Source organism: Meleagris gallopavo, chromosome 3 (assembly GCF_905368555.1).
Source record: "Meleagris gallopavo chromosome 3, MGAL_WU_HG_1.1, whole genome shotgun sequence".
In the NCBI taxonomy this organism is placed as follows: domain Eukaryota; kingdom Metazoa; phylum Chordata; class Aves; order Galliformes; family Phasianidae; genus Meleagris; species Meleagris gallopavo.
This window is the reverse complement of record NC_139406.1, coordinates 81,318,223-81,333,147: the sequence shown is the minus strand read 5'-3', so window position 1 is coordinate 81,333,147 and position 14,925 is coordinate 81,318,223. Positions and strand designations below refer to the sequence as shown.

The 14,925-nt window shown below is 39.5% G+C and overlaps 1 protein-coding gene across 1 annotated transcript; it reads left to right on the top strand.

The window, feature by feature from the left end:
* Positions 1 to 3,611: 3,611 nt before the first annotated feature.
* DSCC1 (DNA replication and sister chromatid cohesion 1) lies at positions 3,612 to 13,889 on the top strand. The gene is made up of 9 exons (XM_010709290.3): positions 3,612 to 3,838; positions 5,692 to 5,860; positions 8,259 to 8,393; positions 9,022 to 9,112; positions 9,382 to 9,520; positions 10,434 to 10,486; positions 11,442 to 11,599; positions 11,820 to 11,968; positions 12,718 to 13,889. The coding sequence occupies exons 1-9, from the start codon at positions 3,669 to 3,671 to the stop codon at positions 12,824 to 12,826; spliced, it is 1,173 nt and encodes a 390-aa protein (XP_010707592.3). The 5' UTR covers positions 3,612 to 3,668; the 3' UTR covers positions 12,827 to 13,889.
* The last annotated feature ends 1,036 nt before the right edge of the window (positions 13,890 to 14,925 follow it).

Below are 14,925 nucleotides of genomic sequence, written 5' to 3'. Positions count from 1 at the left end.
TTCATGAACACCAAATAAAGAAGCACGCTGACCTAGGCCATTGCATTGTTCACAGTAATATTTAGGTCTGATTACATGTTTATCTTCTCCTAATTTGAATGTAACTGTTTTGCACTTCTCTGTTATCCCACTGAGATGGAAGAGGAATTGCTCATCTCAGTTAGCAATGAACTCTCTGGTTTCTCTAATAATTGTATGAAATTTTCCCCATTTGAGTCTTGGACTTACGTTCTGCTTTGTGGTACTTTCCTGGCTGACATCCTCAGATATCAGTATTTTACAAGGACGTGAGAATACACAGTAATCAACGTATACAACATAGAACACATGAAGTTCTGGTCTCTATTTTAGCTATCTATTCATTTGTTAAAAAAGAAAAAGAAACATTTCTTACTCAAGAATCAATTCCAGTAGAGAGCAGAAGAGTGATTCAGAGGGTCTGAGTTTATGTAGGGTGCTGAGTTATGACTTAAAGCCAGAATGCTGTGATTAATAGACAAATACATCACAAAGGTTAATCTTTTTGATTCTTTCTAACTCTTCTGTGGATTACATTCCACAGAAGGGGTCATTCATTTTGACTTCCATAGAATTTCTCATGTTCCACGATGTGTTGTGTAGTAAGTTTTTTTCTCCTGTTATCCATAACTTGTTCATTTCAGTGGTATTTGCCACTTCTCACAGAATAGATGCACATTTTTTCTTAAATTCATAATTGCTTATACATCTGTTGTATCTTCTTCTAAATTTGTCCAAATGATCTGACCAGGTTAGTCTCTTTCCTGTGAAAATCAGATGTCTCAGGAGGCCCTTTTCTGTATTTTGTGTAGCAGCTCATAGGTCAAAATGTCATGCTTTATTCAAGATAGGCATCCATAATGGATTTATACAGCGGCACAGTTATAGCCTGGTGTCGGGTTGTTGTTTTTTCCTTGCTTTTATTTTTTAAGATGGAAATGTAGCGCACTCAGTGTAGACAGTTATTCTACCATTGTCTCACAGAAGTCTATGACAATCACTGAAATGTCATTCAGAGGTTTGCAGCCACATCCACAGATCCAGCTCCCATGACCACCTTTTGTATTGAAACATGATGGACACGTCAACTGATAAATATTTCCCAGCAATGAGAAACTGTTCAATAGGCAAAAATGTAACGTTCTCATTAATGTTAAATATTGCAGATGGTATTTGAACTGGAAAAAAAAAAAAGAAAAAAACCCCTAACCCTTGAATTAAGTTTTGTGAGGCTCTAATCAAGCTGAGCCTCTCTTGTGGAATAATTTCCAGCAACTGTAACTGTGAACTGTGTAATTATCAGCAGGTTGATAACTCGTTATGGTGTTCAACCTCAGCACTGTGCCAATTTTTCCAGTGCTGCCTTTGCTATCTTTTATTTTCATAGCCACCTATATCGTGCTTTGAAGGTCACTCAGAAATTTCTACCGTGTACTGTGTTTCAATCTTCTTTGACATTTAAATGCCCCATTACATGTAGCCCAATCTTGTTCCGGATTTTATTATAGTTCCCAAATACATGAATTGAAATCACACCTAGAAAGTCATCCTCCTAATGTCATGCCTGATGTCTAGAGCTTGACACTGGTGATGTGTAGCATTACAACGAATGTTATCTCACAGTTCATTGTTTCATATCTTTGCTATGGAGCTTTGGAGTTATTTGAACCTACTTTCTTTGATTTGTCACAGCTGTCCCTGATTTATTGTGTGTTCACATCCTTGCTGTTTATATCCTTGCTAAGCCCTTGATGAGCCCTGGGAAATATTATACAGTGCCAGGAACTTCAAAGGCAAGATTATTATAATCTTCAGCAATCCATTTTGTGCTTTGCTAACTTCTGTCAATGTTAGTTGACGAGATTCCATTAACAATAATTTCCATTAACATTAATCACTTGAAAAACTATATCAAAGCTAATCTTGCTTGATAGTTGACTTAACTCCTGCCTCCCCTTCTGAGGCCTGCTGAGGATGCATGCTGTTCAAAGCTTCACACTGGTGTGAGATCACATCCCGAGAGTGATGGTCAGTTGCTCAACGTTCAAATGGAGATCAGTGATAGGATTCAGGAGTCAGTAATAGGACTGGTGCTCTTTAATTTCTTCATCAATTACAATAGTGGGGTTGAGTGCACCCTCAGCAAGTTCGCAGATGACACTGAGCTGTGGGGTATGGTTGATACAACTGAAGTTGGGATGCCGTCCACAGAGACCTAGGCTCAAGCTGTGGGCCAAGAAGAACCTCATGAGATTCAACATATTGAAGTGCAAGGTCTTGCACCTCGGTCATGGCAATCATGTTGCCACCAGTACAAGCTGGGGAATATAAGGATGGAGCATACCTGTGCTGAAAAGCACTTGGGGGTACTGGTGGATGGGAAGCTGGACATGAGCCAGCAATGGGATCTCACAGCCCAGAAAGCCAACCATATCCTGGGCTGCATCAAAAGAAGCATGGCTAGCAGGGCGAGGGAGGTGATCCTGCCCCTCTGCTCTGCACTGGTGAGGCCTCACCTGGAGTACTGCATCCAGATGCGGAGTCCTCAGTACAGGAGAGGACACAGACCTGTTGGAGTGTGTCCTGAGGAGGGCCACAAAAATGATCCAAGGGATGGACCCCTCCCTTACAAGGACAGGCTGAGAGGGCTGGGGCTGTTCAGCTTGGAGAAGAGAGACTCTGAGGTGACCTGAGGGCAGCCTCTGAGTAGCTAAAGGGGGACTATGAGAAAGAAGGGGTCTTTAGCAGGGTCTGTTGGACAAGGAGAAATGGTCTCAAACTAAAAGAAAAGCCATTTAGATTGGATGCAAAATAAGTTTTTTACAATAAGTGTGGTGAGGCTCTGGAACAGGTTGCCAAGAGAGGGGATGGATGCCCTGTCCCTGCAGGTACTCCAGGACAGCCTGTACGGGCTCTGAGCACCCTGATCTAGTTGTAGGTGTTCATGCTTGTCACAGGGGAGTTGGACTAGATGGTCTTTAAGACTCCCTTCCAACTCAAACTAGGATTCTGTGATTTTCTTCCAGTTAGATATCTGTTAAGTGACAGAGCTTGTTAAGACACAAACTCCATCAGTATTGGCTTCAGTTCCTTGATTTCTCTTTAGTATTATTCTGCAGAAAGAAAAGGAGAAAGGAGAAGCATCAGGCACGCAAGGTGATTGGAAAATTGCACAAATTAAGATACAAATGAAAACTACTACAATTAAACTTATTTAAGCAGTAACTGAGAACTTTTACTTGATGGAACAGTGTTTTTCTGATTTTTCTTAAAGGAAATGAAATAGGACCGTACACGTACCAGCGAGCAGCTGTTCATTACTAGAGACTAAGCAAAACTAAAAGTGCCTCAGGCTTCTTATGTACACAGCGGCTTTATTTCCAGCTTCCACTGAAACAAAACCTGAATATAGAATAGGTGGCAAAGCCTCACACAGCGGACTTGAGAAGGCCGAGTCCGAGTAGCCCCGTGTGCAGCCGCCCGCCCCACCTGCTAGAGCCAACCGCTCCACCGACAACCACAGAATCAACGCAGCATGCCCGCACCGGCGGCGCCCGCCTAAACGCTCCGCCGCGTTGCGCCGTCCCGCCCTGTCCCGCCCCGTCCCGCCCCCTGTGCTTTGGCGCCGCTTTTGGAGCGCGGCGGGCGCCATGCGGAGCCGCGCGGAGGTGGACGCCACGCTGCGCACCGCCAAGCTGAACCCCGCCGAGCTGCTGCCGGCCGTGCACTGCCTCAGCTTCGGCCCACAGGGCGGCGCCGGCGAGTGCTGCCTGCTGCAGCTGGAGGCTGGGCTGTGCGCCGAGCTGGAGGCGGGCCGCAGGTACGGGCCGGGCCGCGCGGAGGGCCGGGCGCTGCTCATCTGTCGGTGTGAGTGCCGCGGTGATGTGAAGGGACGCGGCTGGTTCAAACACGCCTTGACAGGATCTGGGACGGTGCTCTCAGAAAGATGGTTTCGTTTTGGGCGGTTCTTTGCGGAGCCAGCGGTTGGACTTGCTGGTCCCTGTGGGTCTCTTCCAACTCGGGGTGTTCCACGATTATTTGATCAAAATAGCTCTCCTGAGCTTGCAGAGTAAGAAAAACGGGGGTAGGATAGTCAGTGTCGTCATGGTTCGTGTGCTGTTATAGGGTGCGGCTGAGTGGCAGTGCCATAAACAAGCTCAGGTCCTGCTTGCAGACTGCATTCCATCTGAGCAGGGCAGCAACTTGAATAATGAAGTTTCTTGCACTGAGAGAACTTCTTGTTGGGCATCTGTCAACAGCTGCATTGAAATTTGTTTGGAAAAAGCTGGCATCTTTAAAAGAATCCCACTGGTCAGACTCTGGCATGGGCTGCCCAGGGAGGTGGTGGAGTCACCATCCCTTGAAGTGTGCAAGGAACGTTCAGATGTCGTACTGGGGGACGTGGTTAGTTGGGGAAATATTGGTGATGGGTGGACGGTTGACTGGATCACCTTGGACATATTTTCCTACACAGGTGATTCTACGATTCTGTAACTGGTGAGGTTTTCCTGCTGTAGCACATAGTTGGCTGGGATGCAGAGTACCAGCAAGTTACACAGACAGGACAGTGAAGGCCATGCATAGTGCTTGTTGTGTCTGGAAGTTTGGTGCCATCTTCCAACTCTGGCCCAAAACCAGAGAAGTTTTAGGTACAGTTTGATATATATTACATATATTAGGTACAGTTCTATATATATTAGCAGCTGCAATGCCACTGATGTAACGCAAATGTTGTAAATGATACAACACTAGAACTCCCTCTAAAGTCCTCAGAGATCATAGAATAGCTTAGTTTGGACAGGACCTTAGAAATCATCAAGTCCCAACCCCGTGCCATGGGCAGGGCTGCTACCCACCAGCTCAGCTGCCCAGGGCCCCATCCAATCTGGCCTTGAACACTTTTGGGGATGGGGCACCCACAGCTGCTCTGGGCAGCTGTGCCAGTGCTTCACTGCCCTCTGAGTGGAGAGGGTGATGTCTGTTAGCAGGGCTGTTTGTACCCATTGGAAGGTTGATGGGGTGCCAGTGGTTTCCAAATCCTCAGATCTGAGTGGTGCTGAGTATGCTCTTGGAGCATAGCTGAGTTTTTTTGTGTTGCTGTTGTGTCCTCACTAAAAAGCTCTGTTTACAAGCATGTGGGCTGAAGAAGGGGCTGTGCCTTGATTCTTGTCTGGAAGTGTTAGATACTTGTTTTTTCTGCTTGGAATTAGTTGCGAGAAAATATGCACGTTTCTCTAAGGGAGTTATCTGAAGGACACTGTGCAATAGACAGTTTCTATTTGCTTCTCATTCTATGGTAGGCTAGTTTCAGTCCTCAGTAAAGAACAATGTTAGCCATAATAATCTACTTTCTAAAGTTCATGAACTTTAAGCATCACTTGTTTTGAAGGTTTTGTGTGAATAGACAGGTGAGGAGGTTAGGCTGTGATCTGTGTAAAAAGCCTTGGATACCTGTCTTTGAACAAACATAGAAGATATTTTAGATTAATTGACAATTGCGTCTTTACTTTTTGGTATAACATGACTGCCACTACTAAATAGAACTGTGGTTTGTAGCTTCTTTACCAACTTGTAAATGTGAAAAAAATATCAGACGAGTTTAATAGATGTTCATCCTGAAATAGAGAAATAGAGGTACAAATGCATGTTTTTGTGCTTTTTTTTTTTTTTCAGCCTGGTAATCCGTGGTGAAAAGGATGAACAAGCAGTGTTGTGCAGCAAAGATAAAACTTACGACATGAAAATAGCAGATACCTCAAATATGCTGCTGTTTATTCCTGGCTGCAAAACTCCAGAAGAGCTGAATGCAAATCAAGCATCTTGTAATATTATTCATTCACAGGTATACCTTTCTGGGTTTTTTGCTTGTTTGCTTTAATTCTCGAATCCCTTATTCTCTGTAATTTTTTTGTGTTTTTTTATGTGAAACCTTGAGTGGCATTTAGTTGCCTAAACATAGACTTGCTGTGCCATTTTAGCTGCTTTGTGGTATTGGTCCAGCTGTAAGCTTGCCACTCCAGAAGGATGCAGATCTCCTGTAGCTTCTTTGTATATCTGACAGCCCCAGGAGATGTCTTTACAAACATGCCTTACACACAAGGGGCATGCTATACCTTTGGGTGACCAAAATGGCTCTAGGGCTCTTGCGTAGGCAACTGAACTCCATCTGTAATGTATGTTAATTATTGTTTCTAAGAAGTTCAAGCTTATGTTTATTTTGAGTGGATAGTAATTACTTGTGGTAGGTATTAAAAGATTTCAAAGAATATCTGATTTCTCAGTGTTGGCAGCTATTTTAAAAATAAGCTGTTTGCACATTGATTCTTATGAGTGCTTTCCCCAAAAGGCAGATTTTACCATGTCATTTTATTATGTTTTAAATACAGAAATATATTCAAAGTTTACCCTTTTTTGCAACTAGCATCTGGGGAGATTTGTTGGAGTGGGTGATTTTAGAGCTCTGAGTTCAAAGAATTCATTGTTCTCTGCTATTCTGAAGTGTAGTTAATAAAATTCTTCCGAAAATAGTTAGGAAAATATTATTACTAGCTATTATTTGCTCTAATTGATATAATGACATCATTGAGGAGTAGCCCTGCTTGTCCTTAGATGAATATAATAATCACAGTATCAACATCATCATTTCTTCCATGAAGTCATAAGTTCAGCTAGTGGAAAAAGTTAATTGTTAATTCAAACTAAAATAGATTAATGAGAAAACAATTTTCTTCCATATTCTTTTTTGTTATTCTCAGTGATCTCACTAATCTCTGAAGTCATATCTGTCAGCTTAATGTAAATGTGACTTGTATAGGAGTAATTTCTAGAGTTCTGTTTCTGAAAGTTTTTTTCATGTTCTCAGAAATGTTACAAGAAGGCAAACTGTGAGACACAGCAAAAGGTACTGCGTTTGCTGGGTAGTTTGGGGGCTTCATTGCCTTTCTCTCAGAATCTCATGATCACGCTTTGTACCACTTGGCAGACTGATAGTTACAGCCAGAGCTTCTGCCATTTCATTCAGCTTGCACAGACTGGCTTTAGTTATGAACTTTTAAGTGTAAATTAGAGCAATTTATTTTCTTTTCTGGGCAGAGTGTCTTTGTAATTTATCTCAAGATTGCTCAGAAGTAAACTTGGCAGAAAAAGAATCTAACACTTATGTAAAAGCTATTTGACATGGAGGAAAGAAAATAGAATTCTGTTTAAAAAAAAAATAGCTGAAATTTGCGTTAAGCAAGCTACATAACAGTGGGTTAAAAACAGTTTGCTCAGTGTCAGAATTTGAATGGGACTTGTTCTACATGCAGGTTGTTTACTTACGGTTGATTTAAATGGAACATTATTTCAAAGTTCTATTTTCTTCTTTTATGGTTTTCTTTTTTAAATGGATGAGTTTTACAAACAAGTCTGAAAAGGCATTTAGGATATTTATTTGATTTTTTTCATGGAGGCTTTTTTTACAAGGAGCAAATGTTTGGGACAGTAGTCCTAAACCTGCAGCCTGTTCCATCTCTGCCATTCTATACCCACTGCTGTTGCAGTAGAATCAATACCGAAGGCTTTGATACTCTCTGTTCTTAAAATAATCTTCTAATAAAAGCAGGCTGTTTCCTATGAAAACCCTCAGGATTACTCAGAAGATCATGATTTGTTAGATGAGTGTAGTTGAATTGATTACACCTGAGCTTCCTGTTGGACCTTTTAAATCTGTATGGAACCAGAATAACAAAAAGAGAGGATGTGTTAATTGAAACAGAGACAATGTGTTTATTGCACGGAAATGTAACCTACTATCTTATTAATGTCTGTTTCACTTAATGATGTGAAGTTTCAAGTATTGAGATGTAAAAAGACCATGAGCAGATCCCACCTATGGGAAGAAGGTGGGAAGATGGAAACAGGGTAATATAGGAAGGGTTTTTATCCTAATACTAAGTTCTAGACAGTGATTATGTGATAGCCTATCATTTGTATGTAGAGATGAACTGGTCCCTTAGTCATGTTCACTGCAAACATGTATATTATCAACCAGCCATAGGCTCATTCTTTGTTACTATTGGTAATCTTTTTTTGACTGAAAATATTACAATGGTTGTTTCATCTTTAAAGTAGTTTCTCCATTAATATATTATTTTTTCAGCGACTAGATGAAAACTTTTTGTTGATAACATTTTGGTTAAGCTCCTTTGGATCTGAATCATAGATTAAAATGCTGAAAGAGTCCTTGTGTTTTCTTGTAGATTGCTGGCTTCTCCAACAACTATTGGGAATTAAGGAGATGTCGACCTAAACTGAAGAAACTGAGGAAGCTTCTGATGGAAGATCCGTACGAAGGGCCAGATAGTGCGAAAGATCAGACTGCAACAGTGTCAAAAGTAAGTCATCTAAGTAAGTCTGCTGCCTTGTAGTTGGTAATGGACAAATTAAAGTGAAAAAACATTCTATCATCTATCTACCTATCTATGATAATGATGATTCTTAACTAGAAAAATAGCTTTGCTGATGGTTCACAGTGTTGCTTTGAATTAAATTTTAAATCTACTACACATTGGTAATTGTTAGCAGTTACAGTGACTAGTTGGTAAGCTATCAGTTTTCCAGTAATAAAAGAATCAGCACTGAAAGAGATTTGTGATTTCCCCTTTTATGTAAAGAGTTTCTTGAAGATATGTGATTTAGAAAAGATAGAACATGTTCAGTTTTCAATCTTGCTGTGATATTTAATTTATTATGCCTACTTGAGCTAGTTTGACATCCTGGGAATGCATGGCACAAAGACTTCTCTATTAGTTAGAATGGTTTTAATATTAATCACCTTTGAGAAACTGTAGTAAATTACAGGAGAAGTTCCAGAGAGTGGTAAAACTTAGAAAACTCAGTCTTGGGGAAAATGTCATCAGTCTTCTTCTTTCTTTTATTACGGCAGAATGCATTTACATGCTTGCTGAAGCAAAATTGGCATAAGAATAACCTGTTTTATCTCCTTTATTTTCCTTGTTGCAGTATACAACAGAAGATTTGCTAAGTCTGATTCAAGCAAGTGAAGAGGAAATACTGCACCAGCTGCAGGTTATAGGTGCCTGTGTAATTGAAGGTATTTGTCTCTAAAGAGTATTTGTTACTTATAGAATCATAGGATGGTTTAGGTTGGAAGGAATCTTAAAGATCTTTTAGTTCCGACCTCTGCCATGGGCAGGGTTGCAACTCACTACATCAGGCAGTTTTCTGCCTAAATTATTAGTTTTTTCCACATCTTATCTCAGGATGGGAATACCCAGACTTCTGTAATTTTTCTTTAGAGGAACTGAGTCAAAGTATTTAAGTTTCCTTTTAACACTGATGTTTTTTTCTTCTGTTTGGCAGGATATTGGAGAATTTTAGAATTTGACTATGAGATGAAACTCTTGAATCACGTGACTCAGCTGATAGACTCAGAGTCCTGGTCTTTGAATAAGGTTCCTTTACGTACGTGTCTTGAGGAGCTTGGACCTCTAGAGCCCATGTAAGCAGTTACTTTTAGTACTTAAAGTTGTCTAAGCCATGATTAATGGTTATTAATTAAATCATTATTAATTATTTATTAGAATTATAACTCTAGATTACATTTACTGGGGCATTAATGATAAACTTTCTTTGGCTCTAAAATATGCAAGGGCATCAGTAGCTCAGCTGTATCTACCTAGGAGAACACTGCTATTAGCTTTCTAGAGGACAGATGAGTTCCAAACGTAGTGTCCATTTACTTGGTTCCTTGATGTAAGCCAGCACCATAAGCTGTTCTGTTATTTCTTTTAAACGTTTTTCATGTACAGACCCACAGACTGCGATTTATTATTTTGTAATACATGGGGGCTCCGTGCCTGGATGCAGTACTCCAGGTGTGGCCCCTGAGGGCAGAGTAGAAGGGAACTGTCACCTCCCTTGCCCTTCTGGTCACCCCTCTTTTGATGCAGCCCAGCATTCTGGGCTGTAAGAGCACTCTGCTGGCTTGTGTCAGCTTTTCATCCATCAGGACCTTCAAGACCTTTTCCATAGGGTTGCTCTCAATGTGTTCTTCTCTGTCCGTACTCATATCTGGGATTGCCTCAACCCAAGTGCAGTGCTCTGTACTTGGCCTTGTTAAACCTCATTAGATTCTTGTGTGCCCACTTCTCAAGATGTCATCCAGGTCCCTCTGGATGACATCTCTCTTCTGTTTTGTCAACTGCACCACTCAGCCTGGTGTCATCAGCAAACTTGCTGAGGCTGCACTTGATCCTACTGTCTGTACTCTTCAGCACTGATACACATGCTGAAGAGTACTGGCCTGAAGATGGACCACCGAGGGACAACACTTGTGAAAAATACATGAAATATGATATAAATAGGAAATTTATAACAGTTTTAAAAGTTGCCTTTTTTTTTTTTTTCCTCAGAGAGATGATAGAGCATATTCTTTTAATCTATGGAAGGAAATACACTGATGATGGTAAGTTTGGAAAAAGCATGTATGTTTTGAATTTGAAAACCTTTGAGGATGGCTCGAACAAATTAATGTGCTACAATAAAACTAAACACTAAGTAAAAGAAAGAAGTAAACAGTGAGATAAAAAATTAGTAAAATTGTTAGAGAAAGTTCCATAGGAAAAAGCTGCTCAACTGTATGAGACACGAGAGAAAATTAATGAACTGACGGAAGTACCTGAAGTGATATTTTAGATGTTTACAAACAATAGTTTTGTGACTGAAGGTAGATTGCTTTTAAAAACTAAATGCAATCTCTTTATAGATACTGTAGGAGATCTTGGACGCCACGTATTTAAGCAGTTGATAGTGGTATTAGTTGTGCAACGGATTATAGATCTCCCTGAATTCTTCTTGTAAGAAGCAGACATCTCCATTGCCTGTCTTACCTATGTACATAATAGGTCAGTGCTTTCATTTGAATTCTTTTCTATGGCTGTTTTCATCTCACCTTTGACTAAAGTAGAAATTGCACGCCACCTTACAGGGCACAGGAGAGCAGTTGTAGTGATACAGATTGTCCTTTTCTGATTAGTATATTGAGGCACGTTGCACAAGGAATAGTTTTGAATTGCAGGGAGACTGAAAAGGTGGAAGGCAATATGGCTGACTTTCAGGGAACTTTAGCCAAGTGAGAGTAGAAAGAAATTCACCTTATTCCTGTAATCTGATATTACAAGGCTGATTGCAGGAATAAAAGTTTTAATTGTTCAACTAAGGCAGCAAACACTTTAATACGAGTCATTCAGAGGTAGGAATGAAAACTGTGGGAAAGTGTTACTGTGAAAAAGAGAAAAGAATATGATTTGTTCTTCAAGATATCATTGAAGAAGACTAGAACAGAATGGAAATTTGAGGCTGTTTTCTGTTCTACTATCAAAAAAGCGAGAATCCAAGCTATTGTGTCTTTTGTTTCTCAGCAGGGGAAGTTTACTTTGAAATGTGTGAAGATAAAATATGCAGAGCTATAGCGCAAATGCTTTTGCAAAATGCAGTTAAATTCAATCTAGCAGAGTTTCATGAAGTCTGGCAACAAAGTGTCCCTGAAGGGATGTCAACGAGTCTTGATCAACTTAAGGTAAAAATATAAATTCTTTAGTGTTATATCTAGATTTTATTGATTGATGGGGATTGATTGTATTTCTGTCAGTGTTTCTGACATCCTCTTTGCAGCTAGCAGTGAGTTCTAGGAGACTTTGGAGATACAGAGAGTAACTTCTTATGGATTCACTGTAGAATGAAGACAGTTCAATTGTCTTCATTTTAATTAAAGCTTTCTCTGTGATGCTGATCTACAGGGTTTGGCTCTTGTGGATAAAGCCTCAAGACCAGAGACCATCTTTCTGCTAAAAGTAGAAGACTTACCTGAAGATAATCAGGAAAGATTCAACAGCTTATTCAGCATACGGGAAAAATGGACAGAAGCGGATATTACCCCTTATATCCAGTAAGGATATATTAAAATGAGGTAGTATTAAAAAAAGAAATCAAGCAGAATTACACTATAATTGGAGTTCATATTCTTCCCTTTCTGCATGGCTGACTTTCAGCTATGTCGTTATGTCTGAAGTACCGTGTTTTAAATTACTACAAATTCTACATGAATAGAATCCCCACTCATATGAACTGTAGCTATATTTGTTGGATTTGAACTTGTGTAAAAAGCTGATCCCACTGAATTTAAATGAGAACTGATTTGATTGAAGCAGACTTGAGTTAAAGAAAATATCCTGAACCTTTATTTAGTCTCCATATTTACAACTCAAGAGCTGTATAGCAGTAGTGCTTCTGGTACTACATCCTTTTTTTGTCCTATGGTACAATGCTATGTGGAAGACCACGTCAGGATGTGTGTGGACAGGCATAAATGGTAACCCAGAAGCTACTTCATTAATTTTTTGAGTGGCTCTAAATTTACTTTAATATAATTATTTCAAAGCTAGTTTTAGAGAACAGTAATAATAATTTAAAAGAAAACAAAAGCCTTGCTTCTCAAGGAAATCATGGTCTTTCCTGTTCCTTAAATTTCAAGTCAAGTTCTAACCTTTAGGTAATTCAGAGCATTCAGAGAGTTACTCTTGTGATTTTCTCCCAGTACCCAAGTCCAGCTTATGGCCGTATTTACAGTCATTTCACTGAACACCGTGTATGAAAGCATGTTTAATGCTAATGTCATCTACTTTATTTCCTCTGTAGAGACTTGTGTGCAGAGAAGCAGACGGTTGGTGCGCTTCTGACAAAATACGCTCGATCCTCAATGCAAAATGGTATTAAAGTTTATAATTCCAGAAGACCTATCTCATAAAAAATACTGTTTTAAAAACTAAGAATATTGTATGGAGTAACAGTGAATGTTGCTTCTTCCTCCCCCTTCTGGGGTAAGGAGTTGTCAACAAATGCTATGTGGCATTCTTGAACTGAAGCAGCTGAACTTCATGAACAAATTTAGTTTCCTGCACAGCTAGTAGAATGAGAAAGAACTTGCCTCTTCTAAGAAACCATAGTGTCTGCAGCCCATTTCTACCTTCCTTTGTCCACTTTCTTTTCCTTTGTGTTTACAGTTATGCTGGAAGTCAAGGTTCTTGAATATGATTTAGCTGTTTATCCATAAACTGAAGACTATCATTAAAAATTAAAACCTTAGTAATAATTTCATCAAATTGATTTTAACAGCAAAACAAAAATGTTTAGCCTTTTGTCCATTAGCGAGCATTTTTAAGCATGCAAATTTTGTTGCTATGTTGACATTTTGACTCCTCACACCTTCACAAGCTCATGAATGAATTACTGTTAACTGAGACCAAGCTGGTTCTTTTTGTGGCCTTGAATAACATTGATGCAAACTCTTGATAGTTCAATACTTGGCAAAATGGCCTTTTAAATATTACAAGGAAAAGAATGCATAATCAGGTTTGTAAAATCAAGTCTGAAGACATGAGAAAATTGTGTTAAGAAGTTCCTATAAACTGTCATTAGAATGTAGCTGATGTAAAATTCATCTTTTAAAGAAGACTGCCTTTGCTTTAAAGAGAACTTGCAAAACTTATTCATATGAATTTTTACGATTTTGGTATGGACAATAACTGCACGTGAAAATTGTGCCTTGAAAGCTTAGGATGGGATATTATTTTGCTTGGAGCAATTAATTAGAAATTTGCTGTGATATAGCCTTAAAATTGAGTACCTGTAATTGAAGTTTCTTTATTATTAAAAGCAGTTTGCATTTGTCAGCGAAACAGTTTCATTACCAAATGTACATTTAGTAAATGCAAGGTGATCAGTGGAGGGAGATGGAAGGAACAAAATCAAATAATTATACTTGTACATTTTCTGGATTTTTTTACAAATAAAAAGTTCAATAAAATCTACTTCCTGAGCTTCAGTTATTCTTCTCTGTTGATGCAGGATTGATTTCCCCGTGTTCCATATTTCTAAAGTATATAAGCGTGCTATTTGACCAGTTGCACAGAGGCTCAGCTGGGCTCAGTTCCTGGAAGAATTGCCTTGTTCACTGTCTGGTTTCAACAGCTGTGGTCCTTTCTTTTAATAGCACTGGTGTTCTCTCTCAGAGATCAACAACAGTCAGAATTTGAAAGCCTTTGAAATAACTTCAATTTGACCATATGTGGTTCTTTAGCTGAAATACATAAAACAATTGATAGTCTTGTAGTCTGTGATACAATAGTATATTTATGGTAGGTCTTGTTCGTGAAACAAGAATTTAAGTATTACAGAAGTAGTGCTGTATCATAATAGTGTAATGATTTAATATTATCTGAAGTGTTTTAACGTGTGATTTTTCTACCTGTTGTTGACAATATTTCTGGTGTGTTTTGTTAGAGGTTCAAAATGAGATAATGCTAAAGAAGCAAAAAGAATAACTGAATTAGCTTCTTTGATGCATTAACTTTAGCATAAAGCAGATGAATCAAAACTTGCTTATAACAAGCAATTGCAGGTTATGATTAAATTTTGTATTCTGGTAATTCTAACTCAGATCTCTCCACAGGGCATCTAGAGTGGGAAGGAAGAGTGACAGACTGCATCTTCTTATTTATTTTTTGTCCCTGCCATGTTTCGGGCAGCACTGTTAGTATCTTAAGATAGTTTTGGAATCAAAAGGCAGGACTGCAGTTTCTGTCTTCCTATTGATCTTTGCTGGGTAGTGCTTGAGTTTGGCCCATAGATAATTTAATTTCGTGCATTCCAAGTACCCATAAGTGCTTGTCCAGCACTGGCACTTCCTAGTGAATATACAAGCAAGAGGGTCACATTGTGTAAGCAACCAGGTTTTGGTGCTGAGGTGCTGGCTTTGTGCAGCCGGAGCCCTGTCTGAAGCAGGTGGGGCACATTACTGTCTCTCCGCATTCGTGCCTAGCCCAGCTGTACCTGACACAGCTGTCG